This window comes from Chelonoidis abingdonii, chromosome 11 (genome assembly GCF_003597395.2).
Source record: "Chelonoidis abingdonii isolate Lonesome George chromosome 11, CheloAbing_2.0, whole genome shotgun sequence".
Classification (NCBI taxonomy): domain Eukaryota; kingdom Metazoa; phylum Chordata; order Testudines; family Testudinidae; genus Chelonoidis; species Chelonoidis abingdonii.
In genome coordinates, this window is record NC_133779.1 from 21,206,967 (window position 1) to 21,227,231 (window position 20,265).

Genomic DNA, 20,265 nt, shown 5'->3' on the forward strand with positions numbered 1-20,265 from the left:
TCAGGCTGCCACGCCCTCCAGCCCTAGACCACTCCCATACGCATGGGAAGGACGCCCCCGGCTGCCACGCATGCCCTTCCCCAGGGCTGGCCACGCCCTCCAGCCCCTAGCCACTCCACTCGTGTGTGAGGGACGCCCCGGCCTGCCACGCCTTCCCCGGCTGGCTCCGCCCCTCCACCCCTAGCCATCCACTGCCCCGTGGTGAGGCGCCCCCGGCTCCGGCCACCCTTCCCCCAGGCTGCACGCCCTTCCAGCCCTTACCACTCCCACTACCGTGGGTGAGGACGCCCCCGGCCTGGCCACGCCTTCCCCATGGCTGAGCATGCCCTCCACCCCCCTCCACTCGCATGGTAGGCGCCCCGGCTGCGCCACGCGCCTTCCCCAAGGTGGGCCCGCCCCTCCAGCTCGCACTCCCACTAACCGCGTGGGTGAGGGACCGCCCCCCGGCCTGGCCACGCCCTTCCCCCAGGGCTGGCCATGCCCCTCCAGCCCCTAGCCACTCCCACTACCGCATGGGTGAGGGACCGCCCCCCGGCCTGGCCACGCCACGCCATGCCCTTCCCCCAGGGCTGGCCATGCCCCTCCAGCCCCACAGCCACTCCCACTACCGCATGGGTGAGGGGCCGCCCCTGGCCTGGCCATGCCCCTCCCAGCCCCTAGCCACTCCCACTACCGCATGGGTGAGGGACCGTCCCCGGCCTAGCCACGCCCTTCCCCTAGGGCTGGCCATGCCCCTCGCAGCCCCTGGCCACTCCCACTACCACGTGGGGGTGGGACTGCCCCCTGGCCTGGCCACACCCCTCCCAGCCCCTGGTCACTCCCGCTACCGTGTGAGTGAGGGACCGCCCCCGGGCCTGCCACGCGCCCTAGCGCTGTCCACGCCCCTTCAGCCCCACAGCCATTCCCACTACTGTGCATGAGGGACCGCTTCCTCTGGCCTGGCCATGGCCCTCGGGCCCCACAGCCACTCCCACTACCACGTAGGTGAGGGCCTGCCCCTGGGCTGGTTACGCCCCCTCCTGGCCGCTGGCCACGCCCACTACTGTTTGAGTGAGGGACCCCCCCGCCCTGGCCACGCCCCTCCTCCCTAGCCACGTCCATCCTGGCTTCCGGCCCCTCCCACTACTGTGTGGGTGAGGGAGCACCCCTTACCTGGCCACGCCCCTCTGGCCCCACGGCCACTCCCACTACCGTGTGGGTGAGGGACCATCCCCTGGCCCAGCCATGCCCTTCTGCCCCACGGCCACTCCCACTACAGCATAGGTGAGGGACTGCCCCCTGGCCACGCCCCCCAGCCACGCCCACCACTGTGCATGAGGGACCGCCCCCTCTGGCCTGGCCACACCCCCTCTGGCCATGCCTCTCCCGGCCCCATGGCCACTCCCACTCCCGAATCACAGACTTTAAGGTCAGAAGGGACCATTACGATCGTCTGGTGTGACCTGCTGCACAATGCAGGCCCCAGCCCCCCCGTCACAGCCCCATGTCCTGTGGCTTAGAGTCTCCAGCCGGCGACCCGTCCCCCACGCTGCAGAGGAGGGCGAAACCCCCCAGGGCCTCTGCCAATCTGCCCTGGAGGGAACTTCCTTCCCGACCCCAAATCTGCCAATCAGCTGAACCCTGAGCAGGTGGGCAGGACCCACCAGCCGGCACCCAGGAGAGGGTCCTCTGCAGTAACTCGGAGCCCGGCCCGGCTGAGATCCCACCGCCGGCCAGGGACGTATTTAGCCAAAGGCCGGTTCATTGCCAAAACCAGGCCGTCCCATCGCACCAGAAACCTCTCGACCTGTGAGTCTCAAAGCCAGATGGGCCTTTTGCTGTCACCGACTCACAGGTTGGGCCCGCGCATGGCCCCGTGGGGGGTGCCCCGTTCAGTGCGACAGTCCTTCTCGGGGGGCCACTCTCTCCTGGGGTCAGGCTCCTCCAGCTCCCGGAGCCGCACCTCTCTGAGCCTCAGCACATCTGTCTTTGCCGTGGGCCCCCCCAGGGAGTCCCCTCGCTCTGGGCCCCCCAAGGGCCTCCACTCCCCTGTTCTGTAGCCCGGAGCGACTCTCCGCCAGCGTAACACAGGAGGGGTTATCGAGCGTTGAACCCAGCACAGGAAACTCTCCGGGGCTCAGGCCTGGCCTCCCCCAGCCCAGCACATCCCAGTCTCCCTGCATCCAGGGGGGCTCTGCCTGCTCCCCCTCTCCAGCCCCGAGCCCCCCTGCATCCCAGCTGGGCCTCTGATATCCCCGGCCCCAAGCCCCCTCTGTCCACTGGCTTCTCTCCAGGGAAACGGTGGCCGGGCCTCCTCTCACCTCCTCTGTCCTCTGGCCCCTCTGGCTGGAACCGGCTGGTCGGGTCACCAGCATCCTCTCCCCGCAGCCCATTGTCCCCCACTGGCCAGAACCGACTGTGACTCCTGAGCTGGGTCTCCGGTAACACCCGAGGACACTGAGTCCCCCTCCTTCTGCATGCAGCCCCCTGGAAAACACAGAGAAACAAGACAATCCCCCACTTTGGCACCTCCCCCCACTGCTCCCCTTGGGAGGCTGCTCCAGAACTTCACTCCTCGGGTGGTTACAAACTGTCGTCTAATTTCAAGTCTGAACTTCCTGATGGCCAGTTACGTCCATTTGTTCTTGTGTCCACGCTGATACTGAGCTTAACTAATTCCTCTCCCTGCCTGGTGTTTGTCCCTCTGATCTGTTTATAGAGAGCGATCAGACCCCCCCTCAGCCTTCGCTTGGTTCGTTAAGCGAGCTGAGCTCTTTCATAAGGCAGGTTTTCCGTTCCTCGCATCATCCTAGCAGCCCATCTCTGCACCTGTTTCAGTTTGAATTCATCCTTAACCACGGGAGACCAGAACTGCACACAGGATTCCAGACGAGGTCTCTCCAGTGCCTTGTATAACGGGGCTAACACCTCCTTATCTCTGCTGGAAATACCTCGCCTGCTGCATCCTAAAACCGCACTGGCTTTTTTCACAGCCACGTTACTTTGGCAGCTCGTAGTCGTCCTGTGATCAACCAATACTCCAAGGTCCTTCTCCTCCTCTCTTACTTCCAACTGATGCGTCCCCGGCTTATAACAATAGTTCTTGTTGTTAATCCCTAAATGCGTGACCTTGCACTTTTCACTGTTACAATCCCTCCCGTTTACCAGGGCATCCGGATCTTCCTGTAAGATCTCCCGGTCCCTCTGTGTCAGCAATACCCCCCAGCCTCTGTCACACGTAACCTTTATCAGCACCCTCCCACTTATTGTGCCGAGGTCAGTAATAAAAAGATTGGGCCCCAGACCGATCCGTGAGGAACTCCTCTAGCAGCCTCCCTCCAGCCTGACGGTTCACCGCTCAGTACGACCCTTCAGCCGGTTCCTCACCCGCATTTCAGTTTTCAGATTGATCCCCGACTTTTCCAAGTTAGCTGATGATTCCCTGTGTGGAACCATGTCAGGTGCCTTCCTGAAATCGAGGTAAATTAGATCCCCTAAAAACTCCGTTACCTTCTCACAGAAGGGGATCAGGTTGGTCTGGCACGATCTACCTTTTGTAAAACCAGCCTGGCCACGCTCCCTCCCTAGCCCCATCCCTAGCCCCACGGCTGTTAGAGGGCTGATCGCCCCCATTCCCTGGTGCTTCTCAGCTGAGCAGAGAGCAGCAATACCCCCTGTGGTTATTGGGGTGACCAATCCACCTTCCTTCTCCTCCAATCCCCACTTCCTTCCTGTTTGCCCCTTAACCAATCCTAACCTAGTGTTACCTGATTCTCTAACCAATCATATCGCACCACCCTAATGAACTTACCCCAGGCCACGCTACTTATCCAGCAGAGAGAAACCATTAGAGAACAAGAAAAAATGAAGGACAAGCACCCACTCTCTCCCCCCCCCACAGCCATTCCCCCCCTACACTTGCCCCAGTGGCTCAGCCAGAACCCATCACTGCAGGCACCTCATCCCAGCCCCACTGGCCCCAGATCTCCGCTCCCTTCGCCCCACAGCTGGGCACCGTGGCTGGGGAGTGACTGGGCCCCGTATCTCCCGGCAGTGAAGTATGAGCGCATCAAGTTCCTGGTGATCGCCCTGAAGAACTCGGTTGAGGTCTACGCCTGGGCCCCCAAACCCTACCACAAGTTCATGGCCTTCAAGGTACCTGGGGGGCTGGAGGCCCGGATACCTGGGTTCTCTCCCCGGCTCTGGGAGGGGAGGGGGGCTGGTGGGTCAGAGCAGGGGGGGAGGGAGCCAGGACTCCTGGGTTCTCTCCCTGGCACTGGGAGGGGAGTGGGGGCTGGTGGGTTAGAGCAGGGGGGCTGGGAGCCAGGACTCCTGGGTTCTGTCCCAGGCTCTGGGAGGGGAGTGGGGGCTGGTGGGTCAGAGCAGGGGGGCTGGGAGCCAGGACTCCTGGGTTCTCTCCCTGGCGCTGGGAGGGCCGTGGGGTACAGTGGTTAGAGCAGTGGGTGGGGAGGGCCATGGGGTGCAGTGGTTAGAGTGGGGGGCAGGGAGGGCTGTTTTGGGGTGCAGTGGTTAGAGTGGGGAGGGCTGTGGAGTGCAGTGGTTAGAGGGGGTGCGGGGAGAGCTGTGAAGTGCACTGGTCAAAACGGGGGGCTGACAGGTTTCGGGGGACCCCGAGCACTGACTCCCCCCACCCCATTTCAGTCCTTCGCAGACCTGCCACACCGGCCACTGCTGGTGGAGCTGACAGTGGAGGAGGGTCAGAGGTTAAAGGTCATTTACGGGTCATGCGCTGGATTCCATGCCATTGACGTGGACTCAGGCAACAACTACGACATCTACATCCCCGTGCATGTGAGTGGGCAGGCTGGGGGGTGGGGCCACACGGAGCCCCTGGGGGGCGGAGTCACAGGGAGCCCCTTGGGGCAGGGTGCTGGGGGGCGGAGTCACACAGAGCCCCTTGGGGGTGGGGCGCTGGAGGCGGAGTCACGCAGAGCCCCTGGGGGGAGGGGCGCTGGGGGTGGAGTCACATGGAAATGCTGGGAGTGGGGCACTGGAGGCGGAGTCACACGGAGCCCCTGGGGGCGGGGCGTCAGGCCTTCCCATGGGAGCTGGGGGTCACAGGCCACGGGGCAGATGGGCGGGCGGGATGACCTTTGCCCTCTGCCGGCAGATCCAGACGCAGGTCACGCCCCACGCCATCATCTTCCTGCCCCACACAGAGGGGATGGAGATGCTGCTCTGCTACGAGGACGAGGGCGTCTACGTCAACACCTACGGGCGCATCATCAAGGACGTGGTGCTGCAGTGGGGGGAGATGCCCACTTCCGTTGGTGAGCCCGGACGCCTGGGTTCTCTCTCCAGCTCTGGGAGGGAAGTGGGGGCTGGTGGGTTAGAGCAGGGGGGCAGGGAGCCAGGACTCCTGGGTTCTCTCCCCGGTTCTGGGAGGGGAGTGGGGGCTGGTGGGTCAGAGCGGGGGCTGGGACCAGGACTCCTGGTTTCTTCCCGGCTCTGGGAGGGAGTGGGGGCGGGTGGGTCGAGGCAGGGGGCTGGGAGCCAGGACTCTGGTTCTCTCCCGCTCTGGGAAGGGAGTGGGGGCTGGTGGGTCAGAGCAGAGGGGCTGGGAGCCAGGAAACTCTGTTCTGGTCTCCCAGCTTGGGAAGGGAGTGGGGCTGGTGGTCAGGCAGTGGGGGCATGGAGCCAGGATCCTGGGTTCTCTCCCGCTCTGGAGGGGAGTGGCTGGTGGAGTCAAGAAGCAGGCGGGAGCTGCTGGGGCCAGGACTCCTGGTTCTCTCTCACGGCTCTGGAGGGGTGGGGCTGGTGGGTCAGATGCGGGGGCTGGAGCCAGGGACTGCCTGGGTCCGTTGAGAAAGGTCTCCTCCTTGGACTCTCACCCCCCCTGCACCCCAGCGCTACATCTGCTCCAACCAGAAGATGGGCGGGGTGAGAAGGCCATCGAATCCGCTCCGTGGAGACGGGGCACCTGGACGGGTTTTCATGCACAAGCGAGCCCAGGCGCCTCAAGGTCTGGCGAGGCCAATGACAAGGTGGCAGTAGGGGCGCCGGCTGCAGGGGGGGGGCATAGCTAGTTCTGGCCCCGCCCCAGAGGGGGGCGCGTCTCAGCGCCGGGCGGGGAGTCTCCAGCCCAGAGGTGGGCGCATCTCAGCACCGGGCGGGAATCTCCACCCCAGAGGTGGGCGCATGCCAGACTTACTCCTCCTCTGCCCCCCCCAGGTTTTCTTCGCCTCCGTCCGCTCGGGGGGCAGCAGCCAGGTTTACTTCATGACACTCAACAGAAACTGTATCATGAACTGGTAAGGCCCCGCCCCCAGCGCTGGCCCTGCCCCCAGTGCTGGCCCCACCTCTGGAGGGAAGAGGCGGGGCCGCCTCAGACACTGGATCCCTATGCCAGAGACTCCGCCCCCACAGCCAGCGAGGATCAGGACCGACCAATCAGCAGAACCGATGCCTTGACCACCTTCCTCCTCACCTGTGTCTGATGCTGCTTGGGGCGGGGGGGCTCTCCATGGTGACAGTGTCCCCCCCACCTTTGACTGACGACAACTGACTGACTGCCCCCCGCTTCGCTCGCCGCTCCCCTGACTCCGTGGGGACCTGCTCTGTTCATAGCCTGACCGAAATCTCCATACCAGGCCAGGGGACCCCGAGTAACCAGCCGCCCCGCCCCAGAGGTGGGCGCATCTCAACACCGGGCCAGGGGACCCCAGGTAACTGGCCGCCCTGCCCCAGAGGTGGGCGCATCTCAGCGCCGGGCCAGGGGACCCTGAGGAGCCAGCCACCCCACCCCAGAGATGGGCGCATTTCAGCGCCGGGCGGGGGGTCCCTGGGTAACCAGCCGCCCCACCCCAGAGGTGGGCGCATCTCAGCACCGGGCCAGGGGACCCCAGGTAACCGGCCGCCCTGCCCCAGAGGTGGGCGCATCTTATTGCCGGGCAAGAGGTCTCTGGGTAACTGGCCGCCCTGCCCCAGAGGTGGGCGCATCTCAGCGCCTGGCCAGGGGACCCCGAGTAACCAGCCGCCCTGCCCCAGAGGTGGGCACATCTCAGCACCAGGCCAAGGGACCCCAGGTAACTGGCCACCACCCCCCAGAGGTGGGTGCATCTCAGCGCCGGGCGAGGGGTCCCTGGGTAACCGGCCGCCCCGCCCCAGAGGTGGGCGCATCTCAGCGCCGGGCGAGGGGTCTCTGAGTAACCAGCCGCCCCGCCCCAGAGGTGGGCGCATCTCAGCGCCGGGCGAGGGGTCTCTGAGTAACCGGCCGCCCGGTGGGGCGGGCAGGCCTTCCATCCCACGTGGGAGCCACGTGGTGGGAACCCCAGAGCAGCCCAACCGCCTCGGTGCGCCCACAGAATCCCCCCTGGCCACGGGCAAGTGGGACCGCCGCAGCAGTCGGAGGGCGAATGTACGGGGATAGGGGCCTGGTCCTCCGGCTCTGTGTATATTGCTTTAATTATTTTTATTTTGTAACAAGGATTCATTAACAAAGCACTTTAAAGCCCCGATGCGCTTATGGGGGCCAGAACGCCCCCCAGGGCAGATTTGGGGTTATCTCGAACTGACCAGAGACTTGGTCTTAGATGGAGACTGGCCTGTCTCAGGAGGTGGGGAATGGGCAGGGCTGTCCCCTCTAGGGGGCGCCAGCTCCCACCTGGTCCCAGGGACTGGCTGGCTCAGGGGGGCAGGGAATGGGGCAGGGGCCTGTCCCCTCTAGGGGGCGCCGGCTCCCACCCGGCCCCAGGGCAGGGACTGGCTGGATCAGGGGGGTGGGGAAAGGGGCAGGGGTCTGTCCCCTCTAGGGGGTGCCGGCTCCCACCCGGCCCCATGGGAGCCCGGCTGCAGCAGCAGTGCAAGGGTTAATGGGGGCGCAGCCAGCATGCAGATTCCCCTCCCTGCCCCCCTGACGCTGCCTGCAGCTGAGGGGTGCTGCTTGGGGGCCCCCCAAGAGCCATATGGAGTGGGGGGGGTTATGGAGTTCATGGGACCCCCCCAGTATTCAGTTTCCTCTGTACGTTGCTTGCATCTGTCTATCAAACACCCCCTGCGCTGTGGCCTTGAAATTTCATCTGTTAATAAAAAACCAAATTCTATGACTTTGCCCGCATGGTCCGGCGTTCTTTACCCCTCTGGGGGCGGGCAGGGGGCAGCCGGGGGTTGGCACCAAACAGCAGGAAGCCGGTGTCCCTGGGTGGAGCTGGTTCATCTCGGGCAGCTGGTGTGGCTCAGGCCGGGGGGAAACGGCCAGGGAGTGGGGTTTATGGGGCCCGTCTACAGATATCCCAGGAGGTGTTGCAACTACGTCAGGCCCCTGAGTGAACCCCCTTCCTCATTCCCCCATTAACATCCAGACCAGTCACCCGGAGACCGTGGCCGGTGCCGCAGAGAGTTTTGGCAGAACGGTGTCGGCGGTAAGTGGGGATTGTTTAAGAAAATCCCCCAGAGTCCCCAGGAAAGAGGTTAAGAAGCCAGCCTGGCATTCAGGGAAGGTGAAAGCAGCGCTGAGTGTACGACCGGAAAGGGGGAAGTCATGACGAGTGTAAACCGGAACTGTAGGGCACTGATGAGGAAAGCTAAAGGCCAGAGGGAGACCTGGACAGTCGGCGGAGTCAGGAAAGCGCATTGTCATTGTATCGGGGACAAACCGAAGCCTGACATGGGGTTCACACACATTTCAAGGGAGCATTGAAGGTGAAGTGGCCCGTTAACACCCTTGGGGTCACGGGAGAGGGATGGGAACTGCTGTCCTAAGCCGCCAATCCGGCATGTCTGTCCCTGGTTCTTGGTGTCTGGCAGAGCGATGAGTTTCAGCTCCCCGGCTCGTCTCTGGGAGGCAGGGGGCAGCTTTCCTTTGCGGACCAGACGGGGAGCAATTGCTTTGTGAGAAGGGTTCACCCACCGGTGACGGGGCGATTTTGTCTTTTATTGTTTTCCTGCGTGAGGTCAGTCCTGGGGGCGATGGGCTGGTTCCCCCCACGTAATGGCTGGGGGGGGTATTTAGTGCCCTGAAGGTGGTACCTCAAGCAGGCGTGGGACCCCTGGATCTGGAAATGAAAGGGGTGGTTTGTGCCCCTTATTCCGGCAGGGGCTGGCGCCGCTTGGAGTTGGTGGGTGCTGGTCTGTGGGGCGCTGGTGCCCGATGAGTCTGGAGAGGTTCAGGTGGGGGTGTTAAAGGCCAGAAAAGGGGGTTCGGGGAAGATTTTTTTCCAGGACGTGGTCCCCATCGAGGCTGAGTTCTACCGATTTAACGACACGGTGACCCTAAGAACATTCCCGTGCCCCTCAGCCCCCATGACCACTGCACGCGAAACGTGTGTTCAGCTGTGGGGCTGAGCCCCTCGCAGAAAGGCCCTGGGGGGCGCAAAGCTCGGCCTTCCCACCCGTAACCCCCGCCTCGTCTGACACGCCGCCGAGAGTTGTAGGGGAGCTCACTGAGCCCTTTGGGTGCGTTTTCAGCCACTCCTGGTGCTGGGAAGAAACCCCCCGTCGTGCCGATGTTTAAAAAGGGCCCACGGGCTGACCCGAGTATTTCCAGCCCTGTCAGCCTGACGTCGATCCCAGGTGAGATATTGGAGCGGCTCGACACGGGACTCGCTTCACGGAGAATTAACACAAATTCGCGTGGGACTGCCGCAGCCAGAACCGCCCCAGCCAACCTGCTCGCTGGGTGCCAGGCCAGACCGGGACTCTGCCGACAGAAAGGTCCCGTGGCCCGTATTCAACGAACCAACCGATGGGTCTCAAGTGTACCTGGAAACGCAGCATTGTCAGCGAGCACCGCACTTTCCACTGCTGTGCCGCAGGGCTCGGGTCTGTGAACTGCTACTTAACGGCTTCACCGATGATCTGGGGGGGAAACCATAAAATCACCCCGATACTTTGCAGGTGACCCAACAATTGGGGGAGTGGGAATTAGGGAAGGGGCTGGGGCCCCGGTTCAGAGCAATGTGGATCACAACCCAATGCCTTGGTTGGAACACGGCTACATGTCACCGTACACGACAAGGAATGAAGCGTGTCAGCTGTATGCGGGCCGGGGGGGTCTCTCCTGGGTTCTCTGCCTGGCTCTGGGAGGGGAGTGGGGGCTGATGGGTCAGAGCAGGGGGGCTGGGAGCCAGGACTCCTGGGTTCTCTCCCCGGCTCTGGGAGGGGAGTGGGGGCTGAGGAGTTAGAGCAGGGGGCGGCTAGGAGCTAGGACACCTGGGTTCTCTCCCTGCAGTGGGGGCTGGTGGTTTTGAGCAGGGTTTGGCTGGGCATGCCAGGACTCCTGGTTCTCTACCCGGCCTTCTGGGAGGGAATGAGGGGCTGTGTGGTTAGAGCTAGGGGGGGCTGGAGAGCCAGACTCCTGGGTTCTCTCCCCGCTCTGGGAGGGGTGTGGGGGCTGGGTGGTCAGAGCAGGGGCTGGAAGCAGGACTCCTTGGTTCTCTCCCGGCTCTTGGACGGAAGTGGGGGCTGGCTGGGATTATGAGCAGGGGGCTTGGGAGCCAGGAACACCTGGGCTCTCTCCGGCTCTGGGAGGGGTGGTGGACTGGTGGTTAGCAGCAGGGGGTATGGGAGAGCCAGACTCCTGGGTTCTCTTCCCGGCTCTGGAAGGAAGGGGGCTAGGTGGTTAAGAGCAGGGGGCTGGGAGCCAGGATCATCCGGTTCTCTCCCCGGCTCTGGGAGGGGAATATGGGGGACTGGTGGTGCAGAGCAGGGGTCTGGAAGCCAGGACTCCTGGGTTCTCTCCCGGTCATCTGGGGACGGGAAGTGGGGGTCTGGATGGGTTAGAGCAGGGGTGGCTGGGAGCCAGGACAACGCTGGGTTCTCTCCCCGTCTTCTGGAGGGGAGTGGCGGTGGGTTATGAGCAGGGGGCTGGGTAGTCTGGATTACGGTTCTCTCATCGGCTCTGGCGAGGCGGTGGGGTGGGAGCCAGGATCCTGGGTCCTCTCCTGGCTGTGGGAGGGAGGGTGTGCGGTGGGTTAGAGCAGGCAGGGGGGCTGGGAGCCAGGACTCCTGGGTTCTCTCCCCGGCTCTGGGAAGGGAGGGGGGCTGGTGGGTTAGAGCAGGGGGGCTGGGAGCCAGGACTCCTGGGTTCTCTCCCCGGCTCTGGGAAGAGTGAGGGCTGGTGGGTCAGTCTCTCTAACAGTCTCTGGCCTGCCAGGCCCTGGGATGGGGGGGAACAGGTGCAGGGGCGGTGAAAGTGACTCGATGCTGATGGATTGTGGGGGAGATCCAGTGTCCGTCCCACCCCGGAAGCCAGAATCAACCTCAAAATAACTCGCCCCGATTTAATCAGCGGCGGCCAGGAGGGGGATTCAGCCGCGATGCAGGGACTGGGGCTGCTGTTCTGCACCCTCCTCTGGCAGGGGGGCAGTGGTAAGTTGAGAGGTGGAAACCTGAGCCCTCTGGGGGCCCTGACCTGTAGGGGGACTGATGACACCAGGCCCTGGTTCCCCTGACTGGTGGGGAGCAGAGGTGTTTTGGGGGCATCTGAGCCAGTGGGGTGGGGACGGGGATAATCGGGTTGAAACAGGACTGGGGCAGAGTGGGGGGCACAAAGGTGGTGGGAGGCTGTGCCCCACACACCCAGGCCTGACCCCTGCCTGCCCCACAAGTGGCCTCGGGCGGGAACGAGGAGCTGCGGCTGTACGAGAAACTCTTCGCCAACTACGACAAGAACACGCGGCCGGCGAGACACCCCGACGACACGGTGCCGGTGCAGATAATGCTCACGCTGACCAACCTCATCTCCCTGGTGAGACGCCCCCTGTGCCCGCCCCGTCTGGTGCCCCCCACTCCTGCTCCCGCCCCTGGCCAGCGCCCCCCGCTCCTGCCCCACTGCCCCCAGCCCAACTGCCATCCCCCAATAATGCCCCGCCACCCCCACTCTGCTGCCTCCCACCCCACTGTCCCTGGCCGGGCTGGTGCCCCCTGGCCAGCACCCCCCGCTCCTGCCCCGCTGCTGCCAAATCCTGCCACCCCCGTGCTGGCCGGTTCCCCCCGCTCCCACCCTGCCGCCCCCAAAACCACGCTGATGGCCTCCATCCTGTTGCAGAAAGAAAAGGAGGAGACTCTGACCACCAATGTCTGGCTAAAGATTGTGAGTAGAACCCCTGTCCCAGCGAACGACCTTGTCCTGCAGGGGGGCAGCTACTATCCCCTGCCCCCCCCCAGCCCTGCGATGCCCCTCACTCCCGACCCGCAGCCCCCGCCCCCCAGCCCTGGGCTCCTCACACGCAGCTCTGTGGCGGGTGGTGCAGGGGGTCCCCCAGCCTCACCCCGTCTCTCTGCCCCCCAGGAATGGGTGGACTATCGGCTGAATTATAGCAACAGTGAGTTCGCAGGGATCCGCGCCCTGCGGGTCCCCTCCGACATGGTCTGGCTGCCGGACATCGTTCTGGAGAACAAGTGAGACCCGGGGGGGGGGGGCGCTTGACACCCTGAGGCATGTGGGGGAGGGAGGCTGTGGGGGGAGCCACATGACTTAGGGTCTCAGGGACCCTGGGAGATTCAGGCATGGGGAGGATTCAGGCTGGCAGGATTTTGACGAGACCTGCTGGTTGCAGATCTTGGGGGGGCCATGGGGCAGGTCTGGGGTGTGTGTGGGCCCTGCAGGGTGAGTTTGGGGTGCAGACCTATGTCACCCATCTGCCAGCATCCTCGCTTCCTAGGGGCTTTTTCCTACCGCTTCCCTCCCGGTATCTGGGGCCGCAACCTGCTCCCCCTGCACCTCCCGGGTTTCCTTCCTGCTCACAAGCAGCCGCGGGGCTTCATACGGGAAACCCGCTGGGGAGAGGGCCAGGAAACGTCTGCCCTCCTGCCTCCGGCGGTTCGCCCCCCAGCTCCTCGAACCCCGGACTGGGCCGTGACTCGGAGAACCAGCGGTTAATTGTGAGCCGAGCCAGCGTCTAGCCCCGCTTGCTGACAGGTCGGTGGTCTCGGCGCAGGGGGGCCTGAGTGTGTTTGGCCCGCATCCGACATCACCTTTTGCAGAACAGCCTGACAAGGGGAAAGTGTTTCTGTTTCTTTTACGAAGTTCAGCGGATAAGTCCCCACCCCAGCCCCACCCAGTTATAAAACACCGATTTCTCTGCTTGGCCAGAGCCCTTCAGCTAAAGCCCCCAGGGCACGGCTGTTTTCCTTCTGCTCTCGAAGCCAGACGGCGGGGGGCTCGTTCGGGTCTGGCTTTGAGAGCCCTCCAAGCTGGAGAGGGGCCGGGGGCCAGACCCTGGATCTCCACAGCTCTGGCCTGGCGCTACCAGCAGCTTGGCTCCTGATCGCTTGTGCTGGCTGCCGCGGCTTTCGTCCGACGCTCTCGCTGCAATTCCCAAACGAGTTGAAGCGAGGCCATTTTCTGGGTGCAGAGAGGTCGGCCTCCGTCCTTTGCAGCGTCTGGTGACTTCCTGCTGCTTTCAGGTGACCCCGTGGCCGATGTGGCCAGATTCCCCTGGTTGGTGTCTGGGCCAGTGCCAGGGTTTGCCGTTCTTTCGGTCACAGCTTGTCGAATATCTCAGACAGCCGCTTCCTCGGCTCCATGGCTGTCCGTCCGCTCCCTTTGTCATGGCTGCCAGCATGATTCCCACGGCCACGCCGAAAGTCAAGCAGAACCTTCTCTGCCAATGGCTCATGCGCTGTGGACGTGTTCCCGTCTCTCTTTGCTGCTGTGTTGTGGGAGATGCCTCTTATGTAGCTGTCCTGTGGCTGAGGGCTGAAGCAACACAGACGTCTTCGGCCCCACTTCCCTGCATCCGCCCCCGTGGAATTCATCCCATCTCACAAATTCGTTTGGATTCCCACCACTTAATCAACTGGGCCCTGCAGTAGATTGCTTCATTGTACACACCACCAGCCCTGTCTTGGCCCAGAGGGTGGGGTATAACTCAAAAAAAAAAAAAGTCCTACAGAAAGCGGAAACTCAGCCAATTAACAAAGATGATTATTTAAATGTAGGGACAAAATTAGAAAGGCACAAAAGGAGACTTGACTAGCTAGGGAGATGAAGGGTAATAAGAACACATTTTACAACTACATTACAAGCAAAAGGTCTTCCTGCACTTGGGACGGAAAAATCCCAGGCACCGCTACAGACTAGGGACCGAGTGACTGGGCAGCAGTTCTGCAGAAAAGGACCTGGGGGTTACAGTGAACGAGAAGCTGGATCTGAGTCAGCAGTGGCCCTTGTTGCTAAGAAGGCTAACGGCATTTTGGGCTGTATAAGTAGGTGCATTACCAGCAGATCGAGGGACGGGATCATTCCCCTCTATTTGACATTGGTGAGGCCTCATCTGGAGACTGGGTCCAGTTTTGGGCCCCACACTACAAGAAGGATGGGGACAAATTGGAGAGAGCCCAGCGGAGGGCAATGAAAATGATTAGGGGGCTGGAGCACATGACTTACGAGGAGAGGCTGAGGGAACTGGGATTGTTTAGTCTGCAGAAGAGAAGAGTGAGGGGGGATTTGATAGCTGCTTTCAACTACCTGAAGGGGGTTCCAAAGAGGATGGAGCTCGGCTGGTCTCAGTGGTGGCAGATGACAGAACAAGGAGTGATGGTCTCAGGTTGCAGTGGGGCAGGTCTAGGCTGGATATTAGGAAACACTATTTCCCTAGGAGGGAGGTGAAGCACTGAATGGGTTCCCTAGGGAGGGGTGGGATCTCCACCCTTAGAGGTTTTTAAGGTCAGGCTTGACAAAGCCCTGGCTGGGATGATTTAGTTGGGGTTGGCCCTGCTTTGAGCAGGGGGTTGGACTAGATACTCCTGAGGTCCCTTCCAACCCTGATCTTCTATGAGTCTATGAAGACCAAGGACAGGGTAGGCCCATTACTCACTGAGGAGGAAAAGATGATAAAAAAAAAAATGTAGCAGTGGACGATGTGTTAAATGTCTTTTTTGTTCCGGTTTTCACCAAACAGCTAGCGGGTGACCGGCCGACTAACACAGTGAGTGTAAAGTGGGTAGGATATGAGGCTAAAATACAGACAGAACAAGTTAAAAGTTACTTAGACAAGTCAGATGTCTCCAAGTTGGCAGGATCTGACAAAACACATCCTGGAAACGGGCTGACGCTGTTTGAGTACCCGTGGTGGTGGGCACACGACTGCTTGGAAACCCGTTCCCAGAGAGTTGTTATCGGCGGTTCACAGTCCAGCTGGAAGAGCATAACGAGTGGGTTCCCCCGGGAATCTGTCCTGGGTCCGGTTCTGTTCAATATCCTTCTGAAACGATTTCATTTAGGTTGGACATTAGGAAAAAGTGGTGAACAGCTGGAACAAATGACCCGGGGAGGTCGTGACATCTGCATCGTTGGAGGTGTTTAAGACCAGGTTGGACCAACACCTGTCGCGGATGGTCTAGAAGACAATATTTTGTCCTGCCTCTGCATAGGGGGCCGGGCTAGGTGGATTTAAGAGAGTTCTGCCGATTTGGGTTAAAGTCAGACTACACCTCTGGTGAGATTCGGTTATTTCGGCAGAGTACGGCTAGTTGTCCCCCAACCTGGCGTTCCCGTCTGTCCCTGCTTCAGGGGTTCAGCCTCACGCCGGGTGGGTCACGCATCCCAGTCCACTCCTTTCAGGGTATCCCAGAAGCCGGCCCGACCACAGAAAAGTTTTTCCAGGGCCACCCCCAAAAGTCAGGGTCTCTCCCCCAGCTGGATTCTCCGCTGAGATGAAGCCTCCTGCTCCTGCCACAGCTGCTCCTTCACTCTCAGAGGCTTCAGGCTGCAGGGCAGGTGGGAGGGGGGATGATTTTTTGGGATGCAGGGGCTTTGGTGTGTAAATTACAAGGGTGTCTCATGGGCACCAGGAGATGCTGGTGGTTTTGTATGTGGGGCACAGGGATGTTGTTTTCCAGGCTGCATGGGGAGGGTCTGGGCTGCAGGGATTTTGGGGGTCCCCCTTTGCTGACACTCCCTTTTGCTTCCCCCAAAACAGCATCGACGGGCAGTTTGAGATCGCCTACTACGCGAACGTGCTGGTGTACCCCGGGGGGGCCATGTACTGGCTACCCCCCGCCATCTACCGCAGCACCTGTGCTATTGAAGTCACTTACTTCCCCTTTGACTGGCAGAACTGCTCTCTTGTCTTCCAGTGAGTGAGATGCGCCCACCTCTGGGGCGGGGCGGCTGGTGACACAGGGACCCCTCGCCCGGTGCTGAGATGCGCCCACCTCTGGGGCGGGGCAGCTGGTCAACAGGAACCCCTCGCCCAGTGCCAGCTGACCCTAAGAAGAGGGTGCCCCCTGCTGACCCCCCGCCATGTGTCCCCAGGTCCCAGACGTACAGCGCTAACGAGGTTGAACTGCAGCTCTCAATCAATCAGGAGACGGCCCGCCCCTTCGATGAGATCGATATAGACCCCGCCGCCTTCACAGGTATGGGGGGCCTGGGACAGAGGGTGTCTGCCAGCCCCCTACCCCCAAACAGACCCCCCAGGGGGCAGGGGGTGTCTGCCATACACCCCTAGCAGGTCCACTCCGGGGGGTAGGTGGGTCTCCCCCAAAGGGTGGGTGGTGTCTGCCGGGGTCTCCCCAAAAGGACAGGGGGGTGCCCCCCCGAACCTGCTCCCTCCCGCGCCTGTCACCCTGCAGAGAACGGGGAGTGGGTGATCCGGCACCGGCCGGCGTGGAAGGTGCTGCACCCGGAGCTGGGCCGGGAGGCGCTGGGCTTCCAGGAGATCCGCTTCTCGCTCATCATCCAGCGCAAGCCCCTCTTCTACGTGATCAACATCATCGTGCCCTGCGTGCTCATCTCCTCCCTCGCGGTGCTGGTGTACTTCCTGCCCGCCCAAGGTGAGCCTGGCCACGGGAAACCCCGCCCAGCCATGGGGACACCCTGGCTGCGGGGACGCCTGGCTGGCCACGGGAAACCCGGCCGGCCAGCCAGGGGGACACCCAGCCTAGCCACTGGGATGCCTGGCCCGGCCGCAGGGACACCCTGCCAGCCACGGGAAACCCCGCCCGGCCAGCCACGGGGACGCCCAGCCTAGCCACGGGTTGCCCGACCTAGCCACTGGGACGCCCGGCCCGGCCACGGGAATGCCTGGCCGGCCACAGGGACGCCCAGCCTAGCCACTGGGACGCCCGGCCCTGCCGGCCATGGGAAACCCCGCCCAGCCGCCCACGGGGATGCCCAGACTAGCCACTGGGAAGCCCGGCCCGGCCGCTGGGACGCCCTGCCAGCCACGGGAAACCCCGCCTGGCCAGCCATAGGGACACCCAGCCTAGCCACGGATTGCCCGACCTAGCCACTGGGATGCCCAGCCCGGCCGCGGGGACGCCCTGCTAGCCACGGGAAACCCCGCCTGGCCAGCCACGGGGACAACCAGCCTAGCCACGGGGACACTCAGCCTAGCCACAAGAACACCCTGCCCGGCCACGGGGACACCCAGCCTAGCCACAGGTTGCCAGACCTAGCCACTGGGACGCCCTGCTGGCCACGGGAAACCCCGCCCAGCCACGGGGACGCCCAACCTTGCCACGGGGATGCCCAGCCTAGTCACGAGGAAACCCCGCCCGGCCACGGGGACAACACCCAGCCTAGCCACGAGAACACCCTGTCAGCCACTGAAAACCCTGCCCAGCTCCGGGAAACCCTGCCCAGCCACAGGGCAAGGAGAAATGCTCCCTACCACACCCATGCGGGGGACACATTTGCAGGCACTAGGAGCAAACAGTAGGGGCATGAACCCCAATCTCTCCTGACCGTCCCTCTCTGGGGGGACTCAGGCCCGAAAGCCCCAGACCCTGGGCAGGACGGGGCATAGCAGGATGTCGGAGGAAAGCCAAATGGTCACATGTCACCCCTGTTCTCTGCCCCTGGCAGCTGGCGGCCAGAAATGCACCCTCTCCATCTCGGTGCTGCTGGCTCAGACCGTCTTCCTCTTCCTCATCGCCCAAAAAGTCCCAGAGACCTCGCTCAGCGTCCCCCTCATCGGCAAGTGAGTGACACCCCCATCCCGCTTCCCTGGGAGCCAGGACTCCTGGGTTCTCTCCCCAGCTTTGGGAAGGGCATGGGGGCTGGTGGGTCAGAGCAGGGGAGCTGGGAGCCAGGACTCCTGGGTTCTCTCCTTGGCTCTGGGAGCGGAGTGGGGGCTGGTGGGTTAGAGCAGGGGGGCTGGGAGCCAGGACTCCTGGGTTCTCTCCCCGGCTCTGGGAGGGGAGTGGAGTCTGGTGGGTTTGGAGCAGGGGGGCTGGAGCCAGGACCCTGGGTTTCTCTCCGCCGGAGGGTGGCTGGGGTTCGAGGCTGGGAGGACGGTTCTGGCTGGGTGTGGTGGGGTTAGAGAGGGGGCTGAGCCAGGAACTCCTGGGTTTTCTCCCCGGCTATGGTGAGGGGAGTGGGGGTGGTGGGTTAGAGCAGGGGTCTGGGGGCCAGGACTCCTGGGTTCTCTCCCAGCTTGGGAGTGGAGTCTGGTGGTTAGAGAAGGGCGGGCTGGGAGGCAGGAACTCCGTGATCTCTCCCTCGCAGCGTACCTTCTGTTCGTCATGGCGGTGGCGACGCTGATCTGATGAACGTGTCATTGTGCTGAATGTTTCCCTGCGAACGCCGAACACCCACTGCATGTCTGAGCAACTCAAACATGTGAGTGTCGGGGAGAGCACAGTGGAGAGATGAGGGGATGCGGGGGGAAGTGCAGGGAGCTGGGGTGGAGGGAGTGCTCGGGGGGGGCGCAGAGACCTGGGGGTGAGGGGCACCAGCCTTGGAGGGGAATTGGAGAACCGCGAACCAACTAAAGGGGGAATAGGGGGACTGATGCTGGGTGGGACAGGGGGGGCTCAGGGCAGGGAAGAGTCCAAAGCCTAAGCCTTGACCCTTAGATCTGAGCTGGAAATAGGAGACAGACTTGTTGAAAATCTCTGGGTAAGAATAAAGGGGGTAAAAACCAAGGGAGATGTCATGGCAATAAAATCATCCAAAGCACAGGACTTAGTGGTGATGGGGGACTTCAACTCCCCAGACATCTGCTGGGAAAACAACACAGCCGGGCAGCAGGTTCTTGGAATGTGTCGGGGAGACGATTTTTTATTTCAGAAGATGGAGAAAGCTAGCGGGGGGCGGGGGGAGGCTGTTCTAGATCTGATTTTGACAAATAGGGAGGAAGTGGTTGAGAATTGGAAGGTGGAAGGCAGCTTGGGTGAAAGTGATCACGAAATGGCAGAGTTCATGATGCTAAGGGATAGGTAGGAGGGAGAACAGTGCAACCAAGACAATGTGTTTCAAGGCGGCAGACGTTAGAAAACTCAGGGAGTTGGTAGGTCAGATCCCATGGGAAGCAAGTCTAGGGGGGAAACAATTGAAGGCAGTTGGCAGTTTTTCAAACAGATGTTATTAAGGGCACAAGAGGAAACTATCCCACTGCTTAGGAAAGTCAGAAAGTCTGGCAAGAGACCACCTTGGCTTAACCGGGATATTGTCAATGATCTAAAACTTTGCAAAAGTGAAACCTCGGTCAATGAAATGGCAGAGGTGCGTAATGACGTCTTTGTTTCGGGTTTCCCCGAGAAGGTTGGTGGACGTCAAACGTAGTAAATGCTGGAGAGAATGAGTCTAAAAGAGAGAAAGGACAAGTGAAAAAAATTACGTAGACAAGTTAGTTGTCTTCAAATCACCAGGGCCGGATGAAATGCCTCCTAGAATACTCAGGGCGTGACTGGGGAGATATCGGAGCCACTAGCGAGTATCTTTGAAAAGTAGTGGAAGACGAGAGAGATTCCAGAAGACTGGAAAAGGGCAAATCTAGTGCCCATCTATGAAAAGGGAAATAATGCCAACCCGGGAAATTACAGACCAGTCAGATTAACTTCTGTACCCGGAAAGATAATGAAGCAAATAATTAAGCAATCAATTTGCAAACACCTAACAGAAGAATGGCCCTACTGGGTCATACCAAGGGTCCATCCAGCCCAATGTCCTGTCTGCCGACCGCGGCCAGTGCCAGGTGCCCCCGAGGGAATGAACACAGCAGGAAATCACCAAGTGACCCATCCCCTGTTGCCCATTCCCAGCTTATGGCAAACGGAGGCCAGGGACCTCCTCCCTGCCCAGCCTGGCTAACAGCCATCGATAGACCTGTCCTCCAGAAACTTCTCTAGTTCTTCTTTGAACCCTGTTATGGTCTTGGCCTTCACAACATCCCCTGGCGAGGAGTTCCACAGGTTAACTGTGTGTTGGGTGCAGAAATACTTCCTGTTTGTTTTAAACCTGCTGCCTGTTCATTTCATTGGGTGGCCCCTAGTTCTTCTTTGAGTGATTGCTCATATCCATTCCAGTCAGGTGTGTGCGTGCCGCGTGCACGTTCGTCGGAGAAACTTTTACCCTAGCAACACTCGGCGGGGCGG

At 61.7% G+C, this 20,265-nt stretch overlaps 2 protein-coding genes across 2 annotated transcripts in view; both read left to right on the top strand.

The window, feature by feature from the left end:
• The window catches only part of MINK1 (misshapen like kinase 1), a 63,797-nt gene extending 56,584 nt beyond the window's left edge, over window positions 1-7,213 (top strand). The window contains 8 exon segments of the mRNA XM_075071324.1: window positions 3,907-4,134; window positions 4,642-4,791; window positions 5,111-5,266; window positions 5,848-5,876; window positions 5,878-5,927; window positions 5,930-5,965; window positions 5,968-5,984; window positions 6,172-7,213. Of these exon segments, the coding sequence (XP_074927425.1) occupies window positions 3,907-4,134; window positions 4,642-4,791; window positions 5,111-5,266; window positions 5,848-5,876; window positions 5,878-5,927; window positions 5,930-5,965; window positions 5,968-5,984; window positions 6,172-6,255 (750 nt within the window). The 3' untranslated portion in view covers window positions 6,256-7,213.
• Window positions 7,214-11,231: 4,018 nt separating this feature from the next.
• The window catches only part of CHRNE (cholinergic receptor nicotinic epsilon subunit), a 22,662-nt gene continuing 13,628 nt past the window's right edge, over window positions 11,232-20,265 (top strand). Inside the window, 10 exon segments of the mRNA XM_032776603.2 lie at window positions 11,232-11,307; window positions 11,547-11,686; window positions 11,987-12,031; window positions 12,230-12,339; window positions 15,864-16,019; window positions 16,199-16,302; window positions 16,519-16,719; window positions 17,753-17,867; window positions 18,396-18,443; window positions 18,445-18,508. Coding sequence (XP_032632494.1) covers window positions 11,256-11,307; window positions 11,547-11,686; window positions 11,987-12,031; window positions 12,230-12,339; window positions 15,864-16,019; window positions 16,199-16,302; window positions 16,519-16,719; window positions 17,753-17,867; window positions 18,396-18,443; window positions 18,445-18,508 — 1,035 coding nt within the window. The 5' untranslated portion in view covers window positions 11,232-11,255.